Raw genomic sequence first — 25,596 nt, forward strand, 5'->3', positions numbered from 1 at the left:
CTAATTCAAATTGGGAGGTGGGCGTGTTTTATGGTAATAAGGCATGACCCCAAGTAATTGACGTTTTGAACGTACGGCGCATGCGCCGTCCGTGGACGTAACCCAGTGCGCATGCTCCAAATTACGCCGCAAAGACTCATTGGTTTCGACGTGAACGTAAATTACGGCCAGCCCCATTCACGGACGACTTACGCAAACGACGTAAAAAATAAAAAATTTGCCGCGGTTCCGACATCCATACTTTACATTGGCTGCGCCATCTTTTTGATGGTTTATCTTTACACCTGAAAACGCCTTACGTAAACGGCGTATCTTTACTGCGACGGGCAAGCGTACATTTGTGAATAGGCGTATCTCGCTGATTTATGCATTCTAGGCTTAAATCAGCGTACACGCCCCTAGCGGCCAGCGTAAATAGACAGATAAGATACGACGGCGTAGGGAGACTTACGCCGCTCGTATCTTAGCAACATTTAAGCGTATCTCAGTTTGAGCATACGCTTAAATGTAGGACGGCGCAGATTCAGAGTTACTCGGCGTATCTACTGATACGCCGTCGTAACTATACCTGAATCTGGCTACATAAGTGTTAGTCAATCTGTTATAAATGCCTAAAACATGCCTATTTATAACGTCCTTTAGGGGTGGATTTACTAAAACTGAGGAGTGCAAAATCTGGTGCAGCTCTGCATAGAAACCAATCAGCTTCTAGGTTTTATTGTCAAAGCTGAACAAGCTGAAGTTATAAGCCGATTGGCTACCATGCACAGCTGCACCAGATTTTGCACTCTGCAGTTTTAGTAAATCAACCGCAGAGTATCTCAATAAAGTCCACTTAAACAATAAAATGTATTGTTCTAATCTTTCAAACCGTGTCCACCAGTCTGCAGTGCTCCCAAATTAGACACCACACTCCAGCCTTACCAGATCCTATTGACCATTAAACTGTAAAGGGGTTATTGCCTCCTGACAGTATCACAAGTTGAACATAAGATACACTGCCACAATAGCTCTTAACCTCCCTGGCGGTATGATTCTGTCTGAAAAAAACATGCTGAAAGCGGTACAATTATTTGCAAGGAAATTTGGCGTTTTATACTGTAGGCCTGTGATTTTTAGGAATAACTCACTTAAATCTGACCAAACAAGAGTCTAGTAGGCATCCCGGGTATGACATTGTTTTAAAAACAACATTTTAAATTATAATATAATAAATAATTATAAATAATTATAGCAAGTAATAATATAATAAAAATAAAAATTATTCAATAATGTAATCAAATCAAAATCACTGACATTTTCTCAGTTGCAGAATTGTCGCGGTCATTATTTTTTTTTTTTTATGACGAATATCCCCGCAAATCACTATCGCACAATTCTGCAAGTGATTATAATTTATTATCGCTGTTTTCTAGCTGATCTAAAACCATTTTTGACATAAAAAGACACTTTTGGTTGCTATGGACAATCTACAGTTTTCAGGCAGAAGGAAAGGTTTTTATTATATAAAAGTACATGTAGGACACTGGGCAGACCACTAGGGACAAAGGGGGGTGTTTTTTTTTTTACATACAGTACTGTAATCTATAAGATTACAGTATACTGTATGTATAGTGTTTGTTTACTTTTTTGAATTTGGCGCCGATCTCCGCTCCCGTGCGTCGTAACGTCGCAGGGAACGGAGATCGGCGGCACAGGAGGACGCTGTGTGAATCGAGCAAGGTCTCGCTCGCTCACACAGCGTGGTGACATCGCTGGATCCAGGACAAGGTAAGCCAGCGCACGCTGCAGGCTCTGCATATCTACCCCGAGCGTGACTCGGGGTTACCGATCGTAACATGAAAAACCCACCCCGAGTCACGCTCGGGAATACCGCCAGGGGGGTTAAAGAAAAAGGAGAAAAGGTGAACTTCAAATGTAATACTGTATAAAACTATTTTATTTAAAAAAATGTAAAGTGCGCACTCACACAGATGAAAACCGTCAAAGCATGTCACAAGCCGTAGCATTCCTATGGGCACAGAGAGTGATCCCAGGCCGACCATCAACTTGCCATGCGTGATGACGTCACTCTCATAGGCACCACCCTGCGTGTTTCGTCATAGATGACATCGTTGGGAGGACGGGCTGACCTATGATTTATTATTGTTCACAGTTCTTGCGCATTTGAAGATCACATTAACATTATTTATGTTATTAATTTAGGATCACTTGATTATATTGCAAGCTTGTAAGATAGTATTATATATATTTAGGATAGTGCTACATTAAATGTTAATATGTGGATTTATTTCTGTTCATTATTTTAGCTGAAGAGACACTCTGAGATTTTTAATCTCAGGAAGATTGTGTTCGGCATACAAGGTTATTATTAAAGTGAATGCTGGGATGAGCAGAAGCACTGAAGATAATTAGGTAGATTCAGGTAGAGTTAGGCCGACGTATCAGTAGATAAGCCGACCTAACTCAGAATCTACGCCGACTTATGTTTAAGCGTATGCTCAAACAGAGATATGCTTAAACATATCTAAGATACGACGGCTTGCGCGCTCCTATCTTAGATTGCAATATTTTGGATGGCCGCTAGGTGGCGCTTCCATTGCGGTCGGCGTAGAATATGTAAATGAGGGGATACGCCGATTCACAAACGTACGCCCGGCCGACGCAGTACTTTTACGCCGTTTGCGTAAGAGATAGGCCGCTTAAAGTTAGAGCTAGGCCCTAGTGGAATAGTAATGTTAAGTATGGCTGCCGTTCCCGCCGCGAAATTCGAAATTTTTACGTTGTTTGCGTAAGTCGTCCGCGAATCGGGATTTACGTTGTTTACGTCCACGTCGAAATCAATAGGCCCGTGCGGCATACTTAGCCGCAAAGCACAGTGGGAAATGTAGGCGCCCGGCGCATGCGCAGTATAAAAAAAAACGTAAAAAACGCAAGGTCAAGCCTTATTACCATTAAACACACCCCCCTAACACAGATTTGAATTCGGCGCCCTTACGCCCGCCCGCTTTAGGCTACGCCGCCGTATATTAGCAGGCAAGTACATTGAGAATCATTACTTGCCTAGATAACTTACGTTGGCGTAGCCTAAACACGCTAAGCTACGCCGCCGTAACTTTATTCCATTGTACCTGAATCTACCTAAATAAATCTAGAAATCTACTGTAGATGGAGGGAAGACAAGGGCAATATGTGTTTAGCAACAATTCAGGATCAGGGTTGTTTTTATTGTATTGTGTTATCTTTATATGCACACTGGTTTTATATGTTTAAGATGTCTCAACAATCAAGTGGGGCCCCCCTCCCATCCTCAGGCCCTATAGCAGCCGCCTGGGCTGCCAAGGCTGTGGCTGTTGTCCAGTCATAAAATGTTATATTCCCTATCACTATTGTGTGACAACAATCACCAGGACAAACAGAGTGGGTGGATCACTCTAGTAGGAACAAAGACAGCAAAAATAACCCAATAGAGGTTCTAAGGCCGGCCACAAATGATTCCAATCTCAGCAGGTTCCGCAAGAATGGACCAAGATTTGAACCATGTATGGGCAGGCTGAATGTACCAAGTTGATCAACTGATCATCTTGGGTACAACCAGTCTGCTGGATTTGCTTACGATGATTGCTAGCAGCTGCGATAGCCACTAGCAATAATCACTGTGATCTCCCGACAGGGACAACTTCCCCTGCCCTCCCCCACCGGGAGAATACAATGTCTTGGCTTGGGGGATCCCCTGTCAGCACTGTTTGTGTTGTTGGGGTAATCGTGCAAATTTCTCACCGTCAATGGCTTTCCTAACCCTTTGTCGATCTAAAAGTAAAAAAGAAAGCATTGGCTTCAGATAAACTCTAAAGCCCTGTACACACGGCCCGGATTCTCGTCAGGAAAAAAAACGTTGTTTTACCTGACGAGATTCCTGGCAAGATTCTCTTGCCGGCCGAGTGTACACACGTACGATTCAAAAGAACCGCCGTTCTTTTGAATGACACGAACGCGGTGACTACGACGAGCATGCATTCGATGCCGTCGCCGCCATCTTGCTTCACCCTACCTATGCTTTGGAAGCTACTACTCGTGCGTCAAAGTAATTTCGAGCATGCGCGGGTTTCCACAGAGACAGGTAAGTAGACACACGCTCTGGTTTCTCGGCAGGAAAGCAGGTTCTCTATTTTCTCGTCTAGATTCTGGGCAGTTTTCTTGACGAGAAACCTCAAAACCTCGTACACACGCTCGTTTACTCGGCAAGAAAGCTCTGCCAGTAGTTTTCTTTCTGTTTCTTGACGAGAAAACCATCGTGTGTACGAGGCATAAGGCTCGTTTTACATATGAGCCGCATGCGGCTCACAACAGGGGTCCGGTGCGTGCTGGTAAATAGTTTTAGGTCCGATTTCAGCCCGAATTTTGAGCTGGATTCGGACCTAAAATGGACCAAAGGACCTTGTGTGGTGATATGTGAACTGACTCCATAGAGAGCCAGTCAAAATCTCCTGCTATTTCGAATTGGATGCAGGGATCCCACATCCAATTCACAGTGATGTGAACCCAGCCTTACGTATTGCATGAAGAACCCTAAATATCCTATGGAATTAATATTTTCTATTATAGAATTAATAAAGTCTGCTTCTTCCTCACAGATCCCCCCAGACACCTCTCGGTAACATCTCTTGTGTCAAGCCATGACCCTCTGACAGCCATTATTCTGTGTACGGTGGACAGTGATCCTCCATCACTGGTGTTCCTATACAGAAAAGAGACACTGGTAGCTTCCAGCTTGAATGACCCTTCCAATAAGAGATTGAAAATGACGTCTTCTACCAATTCCTTACAACTGGAAATCATGGGTGTTGTCTTGGAAGATGAGGGGACCTTTACCTGCATAGCAAACAGCACATACGGCTCAACGACTTCTACAATACAATTCACTGCACCAAGTAAGCTTCAACTCTCTGTATTGGTGACTATGGGAAACTATTTGCTGTGTTTTTTTTTTGTATTCAATAATTTTCTTTGGGCCATATTCCCGTAGATTTCCGGCGGGCGTCGCGTAAGCCATTTACACTACGCCGCCCCAACCTACAGGAGCAAGTGCTGTATTCCCCAAACACTTGCTCCGTAGTTTGGGGCGGCATAGTGTAATTGGCCCGGCATATCCCCGCGTATTTCAAAGGGGGCGGCTTATATTTAAATTAAGCGCGCCCCAGTTTCGATCGAACTGCGCATGCGCCGGGCTCAAATAGCCCAGTGCGCATGCTCCAGTTCTCGGCGGAAAACGTCAATGACGCCGACGTGTGCGTCATTGACGTAAAGTCGTATTCAAGAACGACGTACCCGACGGGAAAAGACGACGCGGACCCGACGCCATACTTAACATGGCATACGTGGGATTGGCGTAAGGTTACCCCTCATATAGCAGGGGTAACCTTACGCTTACGCAAACGACGTTAGCGACGGTTACGCGACGCAATTTCGTTCAGGAATCGGCTTATCAGGCTCATTTGCATAAACAAATGAGACCTGAACGTAAACGCCACCTAGTGGCCGGCGGCGAATTACATTTAGGATCCGACAGTGTAAGTGACTTACACTAGTCGAATCCTAGCCTAAATCCAGCGTATCTTGTTTTGTGAATACAAAAAAATGATTATACGCCGGCGGGAAATTCGATTTACGCCGGTGTATCAGTAGATACACCGGCGTAACTTGTTTGAGAATATGGCCATTTGTTTTCAAAAAGAAGAGATCGTTACAGACATTATCTGCTCCAAAAGTGGAACTTCCATTTATCGAATCCCCCCCCCCCATTTGTTTTAAAAAAGAAGAGATCGTTACAGACATTATCTGCTCCAAAAGTGGAACTTCCATTTATCGAACCCAACCCCCCCCCCCCCTAGTGCCACATTTGGCACCTTTCGGGGGGAAAGGGGACCTGTTTTTCACAGGTATCCTTCCCCACTTCCGGCGGACGCCCCTGCAGCAGAGTCCGTCAGAAGTTCGTCCCCCTTCCCCTTTATCCCGCTGCCAGGCCATTCAGGAAGTGCATCGCGCTTCGCGTAAGCGCAGTAGGGACCCAGCTGTGAAGCTGTAAGGCTTCACTGCCAGGTTCCCTTACCAGCAATGGCATCGGCAGCACCCATCACCCGATAGAAACATCGGCAGCGGTGCCAACATCGCTGGACTTCAGGACAGTGAAGTGTCCTAATATTAAAAGTCTGCAGCTACAGTATGTGTAGCTACTAACTTTTCATTTTTGTAGGTGACGCCGATACTCCACTTTAAGTGTAGGGAAGGTGCAAGAAAATAAAAGTGTTCAAAATCTATTTTTGAAGTATGCTTGGCATCATACCTCTCTGTGTACAATTTGTTTTTCAGCAAATCAGTTTTTGTGAATCTGTGTCACAGTTTCTTACCAGGACATCCTGCCATTAATAGCAATTCCTGTTAGGCCTCGTACACACCAGCGGACAGTCCGATGAAAACGGTCCGCCGGACCGTTTTCATCGGACATGTCCGCTGGGAGATTTCGGTCTGATGGTTGTACACACCATCAAACCGAAATCCGCGCGGACAGACAGCGCGGTGACGTGTCCGCGCAGTCGCCGCGACGATGACGCGGCGACGTGCGCGACGCTGGAAGGTCAATGCTTCCACGCATGCGTCAAAGTGATTCAACGCATGCGACGAATGGCGGCCGCACGGACATATACGGTGAGTCTGTACAGACGACCGAACATGTCCGACAGACAGGATTCCAGCGGACATGTTTCTTAGCATGCTAAGAAACATTTGTCCGCTGCAAAAGGGTCGGCTGGACAAATGTCCGCTGGAAACCTGTCCGCTCGGCCAAACACACGACCGAACATGTCTGCTGAAACTGGTCCGCGGACCAGTTTCAGCAGACATATTCGGTCGTGTGTACAAGGCCTTACTGCCGTATGCATGCCTTCAGCTGGCAATACAGTTAAATTGTATACTAATAATTCGGGGTCAATTTGTACTGTATGTGCAGGCTGGACTAATTGTCCCCCGTATTTTCTGTAATAGAATAATTCCTATGATCATCAGCTCCATCTAGTGGTCAAAACGGAGTATAGTTTTCTGAAACGCCTTGAGAAAACATACTGGGCTAGATTCACAAAGAGTTACGCCGGCGTATCAGTAGATACGCCGACGTAACTCGGAATGTAAGCCTGTCGTAAGTTTAAGTGTATTCTCAAACTGAGATACACGTAAACCTAGCTAAGATACGACGGCCTGCGCCGTCGTATCTTTGGGTGCAATTTTTCCGCTGGCCGCTAGGTGGCGCTTCCATTGACTTTGGCGTAGAATATGTAAATGACTAGATACGCCGATTCACGAACGTACGCTTGCCCGTCGCAGTAAAGATACGCCGCGTAAAGATAAAGCTGCCCCCTAGGTGGCGTAGCCAATGTTAAGTATGGCCGTCGTTCCCGCGTCGAAATGTAAAATTTTTACGTCATTTGCGTAAGTCGTCCGTGAATGGGGCTGGACGTAATTTACGTTCACGTCGAAACCAATACGTCCTTGCGGCGTACTTTGGAGCAATGCACACTGGGATATGTACACAGACGGCGCATGCGCCGTTCGTAAAAAACGTCAATCATGTCGGGTCACCACCCATTTACATAAAACACGCCCCCCTCATCCGCATTTGAATTAGGCGCGCTTACGCCGGCCCCATTTACGCTACGCCGCCGTAACTTAGGAGGCAAGTGCTTTGTGAATACAGTACTTGCCTCTCTGATTTACGGCAGGGTAGCGTAAATACGATACGCTACGCCGCCGTAACAATGCGCCCAGCTACTTGAATCTAGCCCACTGCATTTTGGCCATTAGATTGCGCCGACAATCACAAGAATTATTCTGTTACATGAAATACGAGGGGAAAAATTCATCCAGTCTGCATGAACGTGTGTGACATTTGTCCAATGAACACTTTATAAATATACCCCTGAGGGTTTAATTAAGTTTGAAGGTTAGGAATACGTATGATAAAATCTGTTGCTTGTTTTCTGCCTAGAAATCATTACTAATTTACATAAATAGGTATATGGATGGATGTAAACTAGACATGTGCACGTGTTAGTGAACGTAACGAATACAAATTTATCCGAAGTTACGAATTATCTGAAATAACAAATACCGTATCTAAACAAATGGAACGGAACAAATTAATAATAAATAACAATAATAAAAAAAATGTATTGTTATTTATTATTATTAATTTGTTACGTTCCATTTGTTTAGATGCGATGGGCCAGATTCACAGAAAAAGTACGCCGGAGTATCAGCTGATTTTTATATTTTTTCGCGTAAGTCGTCCGGGAATACGAAAGTACGTTACGCACGTCGCCGTTCAAAAAAATGACGTCAGGGCGACGTCATTTCGTGCAAAGCACGGCGGGAAATTTCAAAACGGAGCATGCGCAGTACGTCCAGCGCGGGAACGCGCCTAATTTAAATGCTACACGCCCCATTTGAATTAGGCGGGCTTGCGCCGGACGGCTTTACGCTACGCCACCGCTAGTTTTCACGCAAGTGCTTTGTGAATCAAGCACTTACGCTGAAAACTTGCGGCGGAGTAACGTAAACGGCATACGTTACGCCGCGGCGCAGGTACCTGAATCTGGCCCAGTATTTGTTATTTTAGATAATTCGTAACTTCGGATAAATTTGTATTCGTTACGTTCACTAACAGCCAAATTTTAAGGGAAATTCCAATACCTCTAATTTAATAGTTACTATTAGTTAGTTATTATTTCAGATTTTCGAATATCGGATTTCCAAACTTTTGAATTTACAAATTTATGAATTTTCGAATATTCAAACTTACAAATATTTGGAAATATTTGCTAAACTAGTTTTCTGGATTCGGATGTTTGCGAATTAAGAATTTGTTGAAATTCATTAACCACTTACCCCCCGGACCATATTGCTGCCCAAAGACCAGAGTACTTTTTGCGATTCGGGACTGCGTCGCTTTAACAGACAATTGCGCGGTCGTGCGACGTGGCTCCCAAACAAAATTGGCGTCCTTTTTTTCCCACAAATAGAGCTTTCTTTTGGTGGTATTTGATCACCTCTGCGGTTTTTAGTTTTTGCGCTATAAACAAAAATAGAGCGACAATTTTGAAAAAAATGAATATTTTTTACATTTTGCTATAATAAATATCCCCCAAAAATATATAAAAAAACATTTTTTTTCCTCAGTTTAGGCCGATACGTTTTCTTCTACATATTTTTCGTAAAAAAAATCGCAATAAGCGTTTATTGATTGGTTTGCGCAAAAGTTATAGCGTTTACAAAATAGGGGGTATTTTTATGTCATTTTTATTATATTTTTTTTACTAGTAATGGCGGCGATCAGCGATTTATTTTTTCGGTACTGCGACATTATGGCGGACACTTTGGACACTTTTGACACATTTTTGGGACCATTGGCATTTTTATAGCGATCAGTGCTATAAAAATGCATTGGATTACTATAAAAATGCCACTGGCAGTGAAGGGGTTAACACTAGGGGGAGGGGAAGGGGTTAAGTATGTTCCCTGGGTGTGTTCTAACTGTAGGGGGGGTGGACTCACCAGGGGAAATGACTGATCTTCTGTTCATACATTGTATGAACCGAAGATCAGCATTTCCCCTGCTGACAGGACCGAGAGCTGTGTGTTTACACACACAGCTCCCGTTCCCCGCTCTGTACCGAGCGATCGCGTGTGCCCGGCAGCGATCGCGCCCGCCGGGCACACGCACGGGAGTCGGGGGCGAGCGGGGGACGTTATACTACGTGCTCTCGCCCAGCCGAGCCAACTTGCCGACGTATAACGGCGGTGGGCGGTCGGCAAGTGGTTAATAAACAAATTCGGAACGCACATGTCTAATGTATATTTAGAGTGTATAAATAAATAAATGTCACAATTACATGATCTTTGCAAATTAAATATAAAACGGTAAGGCAGTAATGTATAGGTTACTATTGCATATAAAATATTTTGGATGTTTCATATGACCTTGAAGTGTGAACAAGGTAAGACCTGTCTTTATGATTGCTTGAACAGCGGCAAAAATTATGGTGTCCCCATCTGCGGAAGTACGAGAAGGAGAAAATGTTACCCTCACCTGCCTCTTGAAAAGCTCATCAGACACGGGAAATGACACCTTCAGCTGGTACAAAAATAATGCTTTGCTCATAGAAGAACAGGAGGATGTTCTACACTTTGGGGGAGTCACCAGCTCAGATTCCGGGTCATATTATTGCAAAGCATGGAGTGGTGAGAGCAGCAAGACCTCCGCCCCCGTTAGACTTCAGGTGGCATGTAAGTACAAACATCCAACCGGACAAATTATACAAAAAATATATAAAAAAATCTGTACTAGGCCCAGACCTGTGGAAATATATCACACACCAATATTTTGGGGAAATAGCAAACTCAAAGAATATTCCAATAAACCTTTTTTTTTTCATTCATTTTTTCAGCCTCTGAGATGAGATGAACCAAATCTCCCTACATAGGTTTTGCTTGTATATCTGCTGTCTTCACATTTATATACTGTTTAGAAAGTTCAGATCATGTTAGATTTTTTTCTTCCTGGTTAACACAGAGTGTGATGTCTGGGCATACAGCCAAGATAGCTAAAATTGCTGATTGGAGGAAATGCACACACCCCCTCTCCTCATAGGCAGAGACTCTCAGAGATGTTTTGTAATAGGGCCAGCTCCCTGTTAATCTATTTTAGCAACCTCCCCCCAACAGAAATTTCAGGCTGCTTTTATCTGATGTGTCCGAGAATTTGTCTGGAGTTATCAGGCTGATAACAGAAGAATGGGTCAGGAGAGAACTACAGGACTTAGCTCTTTGAAGAGAGATAACAAAATACTGCAGATATACAGTAGGTGAACGCGATATTGTGTCAATCTCGCTCCCTTTCTCGGCGAGATTGACCACCTACGAGCCCCATCACGGGAGCCAGCGCCGAGCTGGCTTGCCGCGATGGAGACAGAGCCGTCATAGAAGCGACGGGAGATCCGACTTGGATTCCCGCCAATTCTACACGTGTGCAGCGTTTGTTATGAATCCTGAGGGGGAAGTCCCCGCCGGATTTTAAATAAAAATCCGGCATGGGTTCCCCCTCAGGAGCATACCGGGCCCTTAGGTCTGTTATGGGTTGTAAGGAGAGCCCCCCTACGCCGAAAAAAACGGCGTAGGGGGTCCCCCTACAATCCATACCAGACCCGTATCCAAAGCACGCTAACCGGCCAGCCAGGAAGGGAGTGGGGACGAGCGAGCGCCCCCCCCTCCTGAGCCGTACCAGGCTGCATGCCCTCAACATGGGGGGGTTGGGTGCTCTGGGGCAGGGGGGCGCACTGCGGCCCCTCCACCTCAGAGCACCCTGTCCCCATGTTGATGAGGACAGGGCCCCTTCCCGACAATCCTGGCCGTTGGTTGTCGGGGTATGCGGGCGGGAGGCTTATCGGAATCTGGGAGCCCCCTTTAATAAGGGGGCCCCCAGATACCGGCCCCCCACCCTAAGTGAATGAGTATGGGGTACATCGTACCCCTACCCATTCACCTGCAAGAAAAGTGGTAAAAAGACAAATAAACCACACAGGGTATTAAAATATTTTATTAGTCTGCTCCGGAGGCCTCCCCTGTCTTCTTTAGCTCTTTTACCAGGGTAGGCTTCTTCTTCCGATTTCCGGGGGTCTTCTCCTGCTCTCCGGGGTCTTCACCGCTCTTCTGTGACGTCTTCTTCGCTCCGGGGGGTCTTCTCAGCTCTTCTGTGATGTCTTCTCCGCTCCGGGGGTCTTCTCAGCTCTGGGGGGGTCTTCTTCTATATTCGCCGCTCTCCGCTCTTGACTCGGCACACCCCGGTTCTTCCTCCCGCTGTCCGGTTCCTTCTCCTTCAGGGCTGGCCGCCACTATACTGGCGGCGGTCAGTCCACTCTTCTGTAACGTCATCTTCTTCTCTTCTCGTCTTCCGTCTTCTCCAGATGTTGACACGCCGGCCGGCTCTTCTCAGCGAGAGGAAGAACCGGGGTGCGCCGAGTCAACAGCGGAGAGCGGCGAACATAGAAGGAGACCCCCGGAGAATTGAGAAGACCCCCCGGATAGCGGAGAAGACCCGTCGGGATAGCGGAAGAAGAAGCCCCCCCGCCGAAGACGCCGGAGGAAACCCGCCGGGGGGTGGGGGCTTTTTTAAAAGCGACCCCCCCCGGCGGTGGAAGAGAACCAGACGGCGGGCCCCCACCCACCCGAAGACGTCAAAGAAGAAGCTCCCCCTGGTAAAAGAGCTAATAAAGAAGACAGGGGGAGCCTCCGGAGCAGAAAAATAAATTATTTTAAAAACCCTTGTGTGGTGTGTTTATTAACTTTGACATTTTTCCTACAGGTGAATGGTTAGGGGTACGATGTACCCCATATCCATTCACTTAGGGTGGGGGGCCGGTATCTGGGGGCCCCCTTATTAAAGGGGGCTCCCAGATTCCGATAAGCCTCCCGCCCGCATACCCCGACAACCAACGGCCAGGGTTGTCGGGAAGGGGCCCTGTCCTCATCAACATGGGGACAGGGTGCTCTGAGGTGGGGGGGCGGCAGCAAAGGAAGGAGCAAAGGAAGGGGCAGGTAAATTACACATTGACTAGCCCTTTCCCTTGCTTTCCATCCTGAAACATCCCCAGCCAAGGGGGAGTGGACAGAAGAGGGATGCCTGGGCTGTATGGGGAGTCAGCACTGCACAGAGTGATTAGGGTGTACCCAGGCACACCCCCTGCGCATGCCTATGGTATTTGGGAATCTGGAGGTCAGTTAAGCTTGTAAGGCGTCCTAGATAACAGAAATGAATGTCTCTTGTAGTTAATGACATGCTGCTTGTGCAGTTTATTAAGGGATTGATTAATTATCTGTCTAGGAGTGGAGCTTAAAAGTCTCCCGTTAACCACTTAGAGACGGCCCACCACCTACCCCCGGCTAGGTCCCTCTGTGATTGTACACAGTGGCGGGAGCCTGTCAGTAAGTCCTGGCCAATGATTTACGGTCGGCACATGCTGATCGGCTGTGTCCAAACACAGCTGAGAGCTCTGTGTTGATGTCTAAAGCCTCATACACACAATCAGACTTCCATCTGACTTTTCCATGGATTTTTGTCCGAAGGGGCGTTGTCTATGAACTTGGTATGCATACACACGGCAGAACATTTTCAGCCAACAAACACGAACGTAGTGACGCACTAGACGTACTACGTGTTTTTTCTGCTCTTTAGCGCCACCCTTTGGCAAACTTCTGCTAATTTTGTCTTATGGTTAGCATTGGTTCTGAGCATGCGTGTTTGTACTTTGGATTTTAGTCCGATGGACTTGTGTACACACGATCGGATGATCCGATGTAACACATTTGTTGTCGGAATGTTTGAGAGCATGCACAGTGAACATTTGTCCGTGAAAATTCTGACAACAATTGTCCGATGGAGCATACAGACAGTAAAACACGTCCGTCAGACCGTTGTTGTCGGAAAGTCCGATGGTGTGTATTGACACAGAGCTCTGTACACAGGAAATTATCTTTGTGTTTTTCATCCCTGCAAAACAGGGATGATAAACTTAGAGATTAAAGCGGAGTTCCGGCCACAATTTCACTTTTTAGATATAAATACCCCTGTAATACACAAGCTTAATGTATTCTAGTAAAGTTAGTCTGTAAACGAAGGTCCGTTTTGTTAGGTTGTTACAGCATTTAGACACTTTATAAAATAGAAATTGACTGGGGCCATCTTAAGTGTGGGCATCATGAAGCCAGACTGTATGACTTCCTGGATTTCAGCCTTGCAGATCTCGCACATGCTCAGTGCTGCACAAGCAGTGTCAGATCAGGTTTCAGCACCTGTGCTGTCCAAGTCACATGATTCTTTAAGACTGGGGAGTGCACAGACTCCTGGAAAGTTACACCCACTACATTCCCAGGAGTCTGTGCGGTGTAGGTTAGGAAGCATTAAGCACCTAGGTGCAGGAAGTGGGAAGATTAACTATTTTGCCTAGCAACAACACTTTGAAGGCATCTAAAAAAAAAAAAAATTTTCGTAAAGGATTAATGACATTTTTTTAAAACTACTGATGTAATGTTATATTTATGGGTGGAACTCCACTTTAACTAGTAAAGGCAGTACACAGTACGCACACTACACATAGTTAGGCACATATTTAACCCCTTGATCACCCTAGCCTAGACATTCCTAGCCAGTGTCAGTGACAGTGGATAGTATTAGTACTGACCACTGTATTAATGTCATTGATGATGTCAGTGACAGTTAGTCAGTTCCCCCCCAGCATCACTGTGAACCCATGGTATGTATGTGAGATGTTCATGCTGCTAGGAAGTGAAGTCCTGTGCCTGCTGCTGTGTGTGCTGAATAGGAAGGAGCCCACCCACGCTCCAGACAATAACTGATAAGAGCTGAAGATCAAGGTAACTGCACATCAGAACAAGATCTGCTGTGTGTAGACAAGAGTCAGTCTCAATCTGGACCCCGCCAGGCCACGCCCACAACACATTTCACTCTGCCAATTGGGGCATACTCATGGGGAGTAAGCTCCAGTGGGTGAAGTAAAATGTGTTGTGGGCGTGGCCTGGCAGGGTCCAGATTGAGACTACCGCTTGACTCCACACAGCAGATCTTGTTCTGATGTGCGGCTTCTGGGATCTTCAGCTCCTGGCAGCATCAGTTAGTGTCAGATTGGCTATCGCAACCCCATTATAATGCGTTGACCGATGCCATTTGTAGTAAAAAAAAATCCAGTAGATATACCATAGTTTGTAAGCACTATAACATTCAGGCAAACCAATCAATATACACTTATTGGGATTTTTTTTTTTTATCAAAAACATGTAGCAGAATACGATTTGGCCAAAATTTATGAAGATTTTTTTTTTTTATTATTATTATTATTATTATTATTATTATTATTATTATTATTATTATTATTATTATTGGATATGTTTTATAGCAGAAATTAAAATATATATATATTTTCAAAATTATATGTTTTTTTGTTTATATCACACAAAAAAAAAAAAAACCCAATGGTGATCAAATACCACCAAAAGAAAGCTCCATTTGTGTGAAAAAAATTATATAAATTTTGTTTGGGTAAAGTGTTGCATGACTGCGAAATTACCAGTTAAACTAGCGCAGTGGCGAATAGCAAAAAATTTGGTAAAGTGGTTACCGTATTTATCGGCGTATACCGCGCTCTTTTTTACCCTGAAAATCAGGGCAAAATCGTGGGTGCGCGGTATACGCCGATACCCGCTTTCCCGCGCCGCGTTTGAATACTGCGCCGACATATACCGAGCGCAGTACACTCGTGTATTGTCTGGCAGTCTCGGCTCCTCCCGCGCTGACGTCCTGGACGTACAGGACGTCAGCGCGAGAGTAGCCGAGCATTGCCAACAATACACGAGTGTACTGCGCTCTGTATATGTCGGCGCAGTATTCAAACTCGGCACGGGAAACGAGCGGGGAGGACACGAGGACGCTGCAGAAGGATGCCGGACCCGACGAAGAGGACACCCGAAGCCGCAGACGGACGCCGGACCCGACGAAGAGGACACCCAAAGCCGCAGACGGACCCGACGAAGCCGCCGATGGACGCCGCGCAAGACACCAAAACTGTAAGTACAAAAAAAACTTTTTTCCACAGGATTCGGGGCAACTTTAGGGGTGTGCGGTATACGCGGGAGCGCGTTATACCGCAATAAATACGGTAATGAAGACGTCAGATCCTTGGTACATTTGCTATGTCTGCGGATCTCTACGTAGGTTAATTTCTATTTGTCATTTTTTTTTTTACTTTACCCTTTTCTTCTAAATTAACTTTAAGAACCTTCACTGTGAGCATAGGTTGTTGTTTTCCTTCAGATTAATTGTTGTTATTTCTTGTTCTATTTACATCAGATGCTCCAAGAAGTATACAGCTCAGGTCCTTCCAAGATACTAAAGAGGGACGTACGGCTTTCATACGTTGTACCGTAGACAGCTACCCTACGGCTCAAGTCCTGCTGTACAAAGGAGACCAGCTGGTAGCCTCCCGACTCGCTGGAGACTCTTCACACGAGCGGATCACAGTTTCTGCAGCTCGGAATGAGTTGACTCTGAATATTAATAACCTTAAGATGGAGGATGAAGGAAAATACACCTGCACCACCAGAAACCCCATCGGATCTTTATCAGAGACTTTACATTTCATTGTTCAGAGTAAGTTTATATCAAGTTCCTGCATGAAATGAATGTATTGTTGTCTGCTATGACTTCTTGTCCCCTGTATCATCTTTTATTCAGGTGCTTTACTTGATCTGCCAAAATATAAAGACAATGTTCTGTCCTAAATTAAAATGGAGGTTTGCCCCATCAAATGCCGCCAGTTTGCTACATCAAACGGCGCCAGTTTGCCCCATCAAACGCTGCCAGTTTGCCCCATCAAATGCTGCCAGTTTGCTACATCAAACGCCGCCAGTTTGCCCCATTAAATGCTGCCAGTTTGCCCCATCAAATGCTGCCAGTTTTCCCCATCAAATGCTGCCAGTTTTCCCCATCAAATGCTGCCAGTTTGTCCCATCAAATGCCGCCAGTTTGCTACATCAAACGCCGCCAGTTTGCCCCATCAAATGCTGCCAGTTTTCCCCATCAAATGCTGCCAGTTTGCTACATCAAATGCCGCCAGTTTGTCCCATCAAATGCTGCCAGTTTGCTACATCAAACGCCACCAGTTTGCCCCATCAAACGCTGCCAGTTTGCCTCATCAAACGCCGCCAGTTTGCCCCATCAAACGCCGCCAGTTTGCCTCATCAAACACGCCAGTTTGCCCCATCAAACGCCGCCAGTTTGCCCCATCAAATGCCGCCAGTTTGTCCCATCAAACGCCGCCAGTTTGTCCCATCAAACGCCGCCAGTTTGCCCCATCAAATGCTGCCAGTTTTCCCCATCAAATGCTGCCAGTTTTCCCCATCAAATTCTGCCAGTTTGCCCCATCAAATGCTGCCAGTTTGTCAAATAAAATTTCGCCAGTTTGTCAAATCAAATGCTGCCAGTTTTCCCCATCAAATGCTGCCAGTTTTCCCCATCAAATGCTGCCAGTTTGTCAAATAAAATTTCGCCAGTTTGTCAAATCAAATGCTGCCAGTTTGCCCCATCAAATGCCGCCAGTTTGCCCCCTCAAATGCCGCCAGTTTGCCCCATAAAACGCCACCAGTTTGCCCTATCAAATGCTGCCAGTTTGCCCCCCCCCCCCGGCACTTACCTTTCTCAGGTCAGCGTCGTCCTCCATGCTCCCTTCGAGTCCTTGATGTCTTCTCCCGTCCTCTTCATGTCATCTCTGCTACGATTGGACGCTTGATAGGCGTCCAATCACAGCGCCTGTCACTTTAGCCAATCAGGTGGCCGGTAACCAGACCCGGTGCACCTGATTGGCTGAGAGACGGGTCAGTGTTAGGGACGCGATTCCCTAACACAGCACTGTTTAAACAGAGAACGCACAGAGGTGCACCCGCTGTTTAACAATTTGGAAGTTTTAATCAGGAAGCCTATTAGCCTATTTTTAGCGGTGCTTTACCGTCGTATTTGCTGGGATAATTGGGCGCTAGCGGGGTGCTTTTAACCCCCGCTAGCGGCCGAGAAAGGATTAAAACTTTTTTTACTGTCCTGCTAGTGCACCGCTCCAGTGTGAAAGCCCTTGGGGGGGAGACAGCAGCGGCTCTTTCAGTGCGGTTTGCAGGCTCTATTTTTAGCATTATATCGCCTGCAAAGCGCCTCATTGTGAAAGGGGTCTTAAAGCTTAAGGCCCCTTGCACACGGGGAAGGGTCAGTTGGAGTCCACCTGCTCAGCGAGGAATATGTTCACTGAGCAGGCAGATGGCTGGTCCAGGTCCGCAAAGGCTGATGCAGAGAAGATACAGAGACAGCCCCCTCTCCTCTATAGGCGGTCAGATGAGAATGAACCACCTGTCCATTTAAACCCAACTGCCATCTAATCCGATCTGCCAGACGGATGTGGAACGGATCTCCAATCTGTCTGTTTTTAGCAAACAGGATTAGATCGTATGTCGGTGAATGTCAATGGACGCGTATCTGTTGACACGTGTCGCTCCATAGAGGAGACTGGGGAGTCCAATCGGGTCCACCTGTCAATTTCACAGGTGGACCCGTACAGTCCCGCCTGTGTGAAAGGGCCCAAACTTAGGAAATTGTATGTTTCTTTTTTTGTTGTTGTTTTTATTTTTGAATGATGCCGCAGGATTCATAAAAAAAACTACTCTTCTACGTCACAGTCCCCCACAGTAATTCCTTTGCACCACTAGATGTCCTGGGTCCACTACAAGTCTTCTGGGTTTAATGACATCCAGCGCCATTCAGCCCACTTCCAGTGATTACAGGCCAATATGGGTGCGTGTCTTGGCAAGGTGACACCACAGCACCCTGCATTTTTGGTACAATACCACTGAGGACTGTCCAGCTCCTGAGAAGGGGTGAGGAGGAATATGGCCCTCCACATCACATGACTTACATGGGACACCGGAAAGAGGTGAGCATATTAAAAAAGGCATAAAATACACAGTGGGGGTATACAAGATTGTGGGGTGTAACTGGAAGCATTGAAGAGCACCTAAAGAGAAAGAATGAAGTTGACCTTTAGCATTTAGATTAAATCCAATAACCCTAAGACCCCTTTCACACTGGAGCGTTTTGCAGGCATTAATGCACTAAAAAGAGCACCTGCAAACCGACCCTAGACAGCTGTTGCTGTGTCTCCAGTGTGAAAGCCTGAGGGCTTTCACACTGGAGCGGTGCGCTAGCAGGACGATAAAAAAAAGTCCTGCCAGCCGCATCTTTGGAGCGTTGAAGGAGCGGTGTGTATACCGCTCCTCCACCGCTCCTGCCCATTAAAATCAATGGGACACCGCGGCTATACTGCCGGCAATGCGCCTCTGCCAGTTTTTAACCCTTTCTCTGCTGCTAACAGGGGGTAAAACCGCCCCGCTAGTTTTCGAAATAGTGCAGCGAAATTGGCTAAAAATGGCGGCATTTACCACCGACGCTGCTCCCGCCCCAGTGCCCGTGTCTTCTGCAGTGTGCACCTAAAGCTACGTAGTGTGTACTGCCCGTGTCCTCTGCAGTGTGCACCTAAAGCTACGTGGTGTGTGTACTGGCCATGTGCTCTGCAGTGTGCACCTAAAGCTACGTGGGGTGTGTACTGCCTGTGTCCTCTGCAGTGTGCACCTAAAGCTACGTAGTGTGTACTGCCTGTGTCCTCTGCAGTGTGCACCTAAAGCTACGTGGTGTGTGTACTGGCCATGTGCTCTGCAGTGTGCACCTAAAGCTACGTGGTGTGTACTGCCTGTGTCCTCTGCAGTGTGCACCTAAAGCTACATGGTGTGTGTACTGACCATGTGCTCTGCAGTGTGCACCTAAAGCTACGTGGTGTATGTACTGTCTGTGTCTGTGCTATTTTTCTCAATGATTTTCATCCATATTGCAGGGACCAGACATTACATTAAAGCCACAAGCAGTCTTAAATTACTTTTTTCTTATAGTAATCTAATTTTGTGCAGGGACTGTTCTAAACATGTGCCACTACTATAGACACTCAGCAGGTATGATATTTAAAGGAATTTTTCATTTTTTGTTCACTTTAAGCATCATTAAAATCGCTGCTCCAGGAAAAACCACATTTTTTAAAACTTTTTTTTACATTGATACATGTTCCCTGGGGCAAGACCCGGGTTCTCAAACCCGTTTTACGACAATAACTTGCATATTAGGCTTTAAAATGAGCACTTTTGAATTCGAACTTTCGAGTCCCATAGACGTCAATGGGGTTCTAAATGTTCGCGCGAACGATTGGTCCGTTCGAAGGTTCTAGTGCGAACCGAACGGGGGGGTGTTCGGCTCACCCATAGTCTTCACATGGGACAATGTAAAGGTGAATAACATACATAAAACACATTGAACGCAAGCATAATCTTATGGAAAGATTGTTGTTGGTCTTATGACGGGTCTCATTAAACACCATTTTTTGTTTCATCTATAGCCTCAAGAGTCCTGGTGAACCCTTCCACCGAGGTTTCAGAAGGAGTTCAGGTGATGCTGACATGTGACACCATGAAGTCCCAGTTGGGGGAGATGGAATACATTTGGTATAAAAACAGCAGGTGGTTGGGGAAGACCCATGACAAGTACCTGCAGTTTGAAAGTATTAAAAGCAGTGACTCTGGATATTATCATTGTCTGGCCCGTGGTAGTCAAGACAGCAGTACTTCCCCTTCAGTGTCGCTGCATGTGTCATGTAAGTTTAGTTTACCTTTTTCTTTGTATTTTCCTTTGTATTGAAAATGTGGATTGGGACCAATGTTTTTGAAGGTTCTCATTTATCTAGGTCAGGGGTCTCCAAACTGCGGCCCGAGGGCCAGATGCGGCCCTTTGCTAGCCTTTATCTGGCCCTCAGGGCTTTATTCCTCCCACTGATATGAGGCACTATTCCTCCCACTAACTCCAACAAGGGGGCACTTTTTCTTCCACTGATACCAATGATGAGATACAATTACTCCTACTAATAGGGGCACTACTCCTTATCCTACTGATCGCAAACTATGAGGCCATATTTATTCTCACCAATGCTGGGCCCGGGGCTTTTTCTGCCCCCGTTGGCCACAATCCGGCCCTCCTAAAGGCTGAAGAACAATAAACTGGCCCTTTGTTTGAAAAGTTTGGAGACCCCTGATCTAGGTCATAGTATAGATAGTAGTTAGTCCCATACCTTCTCCAAGCCACTTCTTTAGTTCCAATGAAGATACCAGGAAGATACCACAACCTTTTCAGTATAACTATAATTTAATCTGACACCTCTTTTTTTCTTTATTCCTGTAGTCTTAAGCCCTGTACACACGATTGGTTTGTCCGATGAAAACAGACCGATTGACTGTTTTTTATTGGACAAACGGATTGAGTGTGGGCCCCATTGGTTTGTTTTCCATCGGTGAAAAAAAAATAGAACATGTTTTAAATTTTTCCTATGGAATAAAAAAACAATAGAAAAAAATGATCGTCTGTGTGGAAGTCCATCGGTCAAAAATCCATGCATGCTCAGAATCAAGTCGACGCATGCTCGGAAGCATTGAACTTCATTTTTTTCAGCACGTCGTAGTGTTTTACGTCACTGCGTTTTGGCACGGTCGGATTTTTGACTGATGGTGTGTAGGCAAGACTGATGAAAGTCAGCTTCATCGGATATCCGACGAAAAAATCCATTGGATTAGATTTAATCAGATATCTGATCGTGTACGAGGCTTTATACATTGTCTCTGTTCATATTATGCAATACAAGCTCCTGAAGAAGCGATGAATACCCGCGAAACATGTCAAACACAGTAATGAAAAGGGTGAACTGATATTGTCATCTTTCTCAGCTCTACCTCTTTTTCTTCTGATTGAATAGAAAGAGATACAATAATTTTATAAAATACATGTTTTAATGTGTCTATGTCAAAGGGGTTGTAAAGGTACCAAACATACCTTTTTGTTATAAATGTTTATTTTTGTTTATATATATATATATATATATATATATATTGTGAGGGATTAGCTTGTGGGGATCACCTTTTCTGAAATCACAGTCTGTAAGCAGGCACTTTCTTTTAAGTCTGGCGGATGCCAGATTTTATTTATAAACGGTTTGCAGATTAAAATAAACAAAACAATAAATTAAATCCTTGCCGTCCGGCGCTAAACTAAACAAACAGGATCTCCTCTCTATACAGTGTGGGGCTAGTCCCTGACACCCACAAAACATGTAGTAAAGCAAACCTTTTCAGTCCAGCACTCAGCGCTCCCCTCACTCAGGTCCCTTCCTGAGTTTCAAGCCAGAGCCCTGTTGTGCTCTCTTCCTGGACATTTAAAGTCCAGCTGATTGTGGACTCCAGTGGACCCAAACATCCGGACCGGAATCCTAGCCAGGCCCAGAGGCTGTAAAACCCGGAATGGATTCCGGTTCAGTCTCTCATAATGGAACGTATGCGAGGTGAAATGTACCTATGATCATGTATCGCACCTCGCATACTGTCACATATCCTCCCCCTCTGCTCAAGCCCCTGCGGCTGAGCACTTGACCCAACCATACAGTGCACACGGGAGAGGGCATCTGCATTATTTTGGAGCTTCCCTGGCCTGTGCTCCACCGTAAATTTAAAAGGCTGTAGAGCCAGGAACCACCTTGTCACACGAGCATTTTTCTCCCTGTTATCACACATCCACTTCAGGGGAGCATGGTCTGTGACCAGCTTAAATGACCTCCCCAGTAGGTAATACCTCAGGGAGTCTAAGGCCCACTTAATGGCGAGACACTCCTTTTCTACGATGGCATAATTTTTCTCGTGCTTGTTCAGCTTCCTGCTCAGGTATACAACTGGGTGCTCCTCACCATCCCTGATCTGTGACAGTACGGCCCCTAGTCCCACCTCAGAGGCATCCGTCTGTATAACAAACTCCTGGCTAAAATCCGGGGTTACTAGTACGGGTACCATACAAAGAGCCTGTTTTAACTTCTGAAATGCCCCCTCGGCTTCGGGGTTCCATTTGACCATGACCGACCCCTTACCCTTCGTTAGATCGGTCAAGGGGGCGGCAATGGTGGCAAAATTGGGTATAAAACGCCTGTAATACCCCGTAATGCCCAGGAAGGCCCTCACTTGTTTTTTATTGACTGGTTGGGGCCATTTTTGAATTGCCTCAATCTTATTGGTCTGCGGCTTGACCATTCCCCGGCCAATAATGTACCCAAGGTATTTGGCCTCCTCCAGGCCTATGGCACATTTCTTTGGATTGGCCGTGAGATGTGCTTCCCTAAGGGAATCTACGACCGCTTGTACACGGAGCAGGTGCGATTCCCAATCTGGGCTGTGGATGACCACATCGTCCAAGTACGCCGCTGCATACGAGCGATGTGGTCTCAAAATTTTGTCCATCATTCGCTGGAATGATGCAGGGGCTCCGTGCAGACCAAACGGCATCCGCTTATACTGAAACGAGCCCTCAGGAGTGGAAAAGGCAGTCTTCTCCTTGGCCGATTCAGTAAGCGGTATCTGCCAATAACCTTTCGTTAGGTCTAGGGTCGTTATGTAGCGAGCCTGTCCCAACCTGTCCACAAGTTCGTCGACCCGGGGCATCGGGTAGGCGTCAAATTTGGACACACTGTTAAGTTTTCTAAAATCATTACAAAACCTAATACTGCCATCAGGTTTTGGGACCAGCACTATGGGACTTGACCACTCACTGTGAGACTCCTCGATCACATCCAACTCTAACATATTTTTTATTTCTTCCGCAACTGCCTCTCGCCGGGCCTCTGGAATTCTATATGGTTTTACATTTACCCGAACCCCTGGTTCCGTCACTATGTCATGTTGGATCGTGTTGGTCAGTCCGGGTAAGGGGGAGAAAAAGTCTCTATTTTTCTGCACGAATGCCCTAACGTCACTTTGCTGTGCTACAGACAGGGAATCCGTGATGGGAACGTCAGGTATCACGGGTATCCGGTCTGTTGGAAGTGGGGACGTGGCCAGTAAAGTCTCTCGGTCCTTCCAGGGCTTTAAGAGATTTACATGGTAAATTTGGTGTGGTTTCCTTTTCCCTGGCTGGTAGACTTTGTAGTTTACCTCCCCCACCCTTTGGACAACCTCAAAGGGACCCTGCCACTTGGCTAAAAACTTGCTTTCTACCGTGGGAACCAGTACCAACACTCTGTCCCCCGGGTTGAAAGTACGGACCTTGGCACCCCGGTTATAGACCCTCATTTGGGCCTCCTGGGCTCGCTCCATATGTTCCCGTACTAGGGGCAGAACGGCTGCAATTCGGTCCAGCATCAAGGAGACGTGCTCTATGATGCTCCTATATGGGCTGACCTCTCCTTCCCACGTTTCTTTAGCAATATCTAGCAGGCCCCTGGGATGCCTACCATACAAGAGCTCAAAGGGGGAATAGCCTGTGGAGGCCTGTGGAACCTCTCGTATGGCAAACATGAGATATGGTAGCAAAAAATCCCAGTCTCTCCCATCCTTGTCAACCACCTTTTTCAACATACTCTTCAAGGTTTTATTAAACCTTTCGACCAGACCATCTGTCTGGGGGTGGTAGACAGAAGTACGGAGATGGGAGATTTTGTACAATCTACACAATTCCTTGGTAACCCTTGACATAAAAGGGGTGCCTTGATCGGTCAAGATCTCTTTTGGGATCCCTACTCGACTAAACACCTGGACTAATTCCTTGGCAATAACCTTGGCGGAGGTGTTACGCAAGGGTATGGCCTCAGGATAGCGAGTCGCATAGTCCAGGATCACCAGAATATGCTGGTGACCTCGGGCAGATTTCACGACCGGCCCCACCAGGTCCATGCCAATCCTTTCAAAGGGGACCTCAATTATTGGTAGAGGAACAAGGGGGCTGCGAAAATGGGGCGATGGTGCTGACATTTGGCACTCGGGGCACGATTCACAGTACTCCTTGACCTCTGCATGCAAACCGGGCCAGAAGAATCTTTGGGTGATTCTCTCCCTGGTTTTTTCGACCCCGAGATGTCCCCCCATTACGTGACCATGAGCCAGGTCTAGCACCACCCTGCGAAAGGGTTTGGGAACCAGTAGCTGTTCTACCTCTTCCTCTCCATGTTTTATCACCCGATATAACAAATGGTTTTTAATTGCCATGTAGGGAAAGGACACCACCCAATTAGGATCCACCGGTTCCCCATCCAACACCTTAACATTTTCCCTGGCATTCATGAGGGTGGGCTCTCGCAGCTGCTCGGTACAGAAATCTTCCGTCCTGACCTCCAAGTCGGGTACCACATTTTGGCTACTCTCCATGTCAGGGTCAGGCGAGGTTTCCTGTTCGTTACCCTCAGGCTGGGTGCTAGCTTCTAAGTCCTCCGGTTCCCCAGCCATGGCAGGGAATGGTGGAGGATCTCCGGCCTCCTCGATCCCACCAACAGCATGCCCTTCCCTTTGGCAAAACGGGTCTGGTGAGAGTTCTCGAGTTTCCCCAGGAGGGGGAGCGCTATCTACGGGCCTCCCTTCACTCTCCCATAACTTCCAAAAATGAGGAAAGTCCCTTCCCACTAAGGCTTCATGGAGCAGTGAAGGTACCACCCCCACTGAATGTGTTACACAGCCCCAGGGGGTATCAACCTCAACCACCGCTGTCTGGTAGTCCCGAGTGTCCCCATGGATGCATATTACCCCAATACAACTGGGGTGTAGTTTTGCGGGGTCTACACACACACTCCTGACTAAGGTCACCACACTACCAGAGTCTAGCAGGGCTGTAAGAGGCTTGCCATCTACTGAAATAACGCACATTTGTTTTTCCAGGCGACGCTGACCTGTCGCAACACATGCGACCTGTGCAAACAGAGAAAGGCGTCTTACCCTATCAACATAATCACATTGCATAGGTTCATCATTTAGAGGGCAGTTTGCAGCAATATGGCCTAATGCATGGCAACGAAAACACCGTATTTGCCCTACCCCCAGTCCTCT

General features: G+C 46.4%; 1 protein-coding gene across 1 annotated transcript in view; it reads left to right on the forward strand.

The window, feature by feature from the left end:
* The window catches only part of LOC120924548 (sialoadhesin-like), a 137,527-nt gene that overhangs the window by 62,719 nt on the left and 49,212 nt on the right, over positions 1 to 25,596 (forward strand). Inside the window, exons 9-12 of the mRNA XM_040335516.1 lie at positions 4,635 to 4,931; positions 10,078 to 10,335; positions 15,968 to 16,267; positions 20,097 to 20,351. Of these exons, the coding sequence (XP_040191450.1) occupies positions 4,635 to 4,931; positions 10,078 to 10,335; positions 15,968 to 16,267; positions 20,097 to 20,351 (1,110 nt within the window). The remainder of the gene's footprint in view (positions 1 to 4,634; positions 4,932 to 10,077; positions 10,336 to 15,967; positions 16,268 to 20,096; positions 20,352 to 25,596) is intronic.

The sequence above is a fragment of the Rana temporaria genome, chromosome 1, assembly GCF_905171775.1.
Source record: "Rana temporaria chromosome 1, aRanTem1.1, whole genome shotgun sequence".
Lineage (NCBI taxonomy): Eukaryota > Metazoa > Chordata > Amphibia > Anura > Ranidae > Rana > Rana temporaria.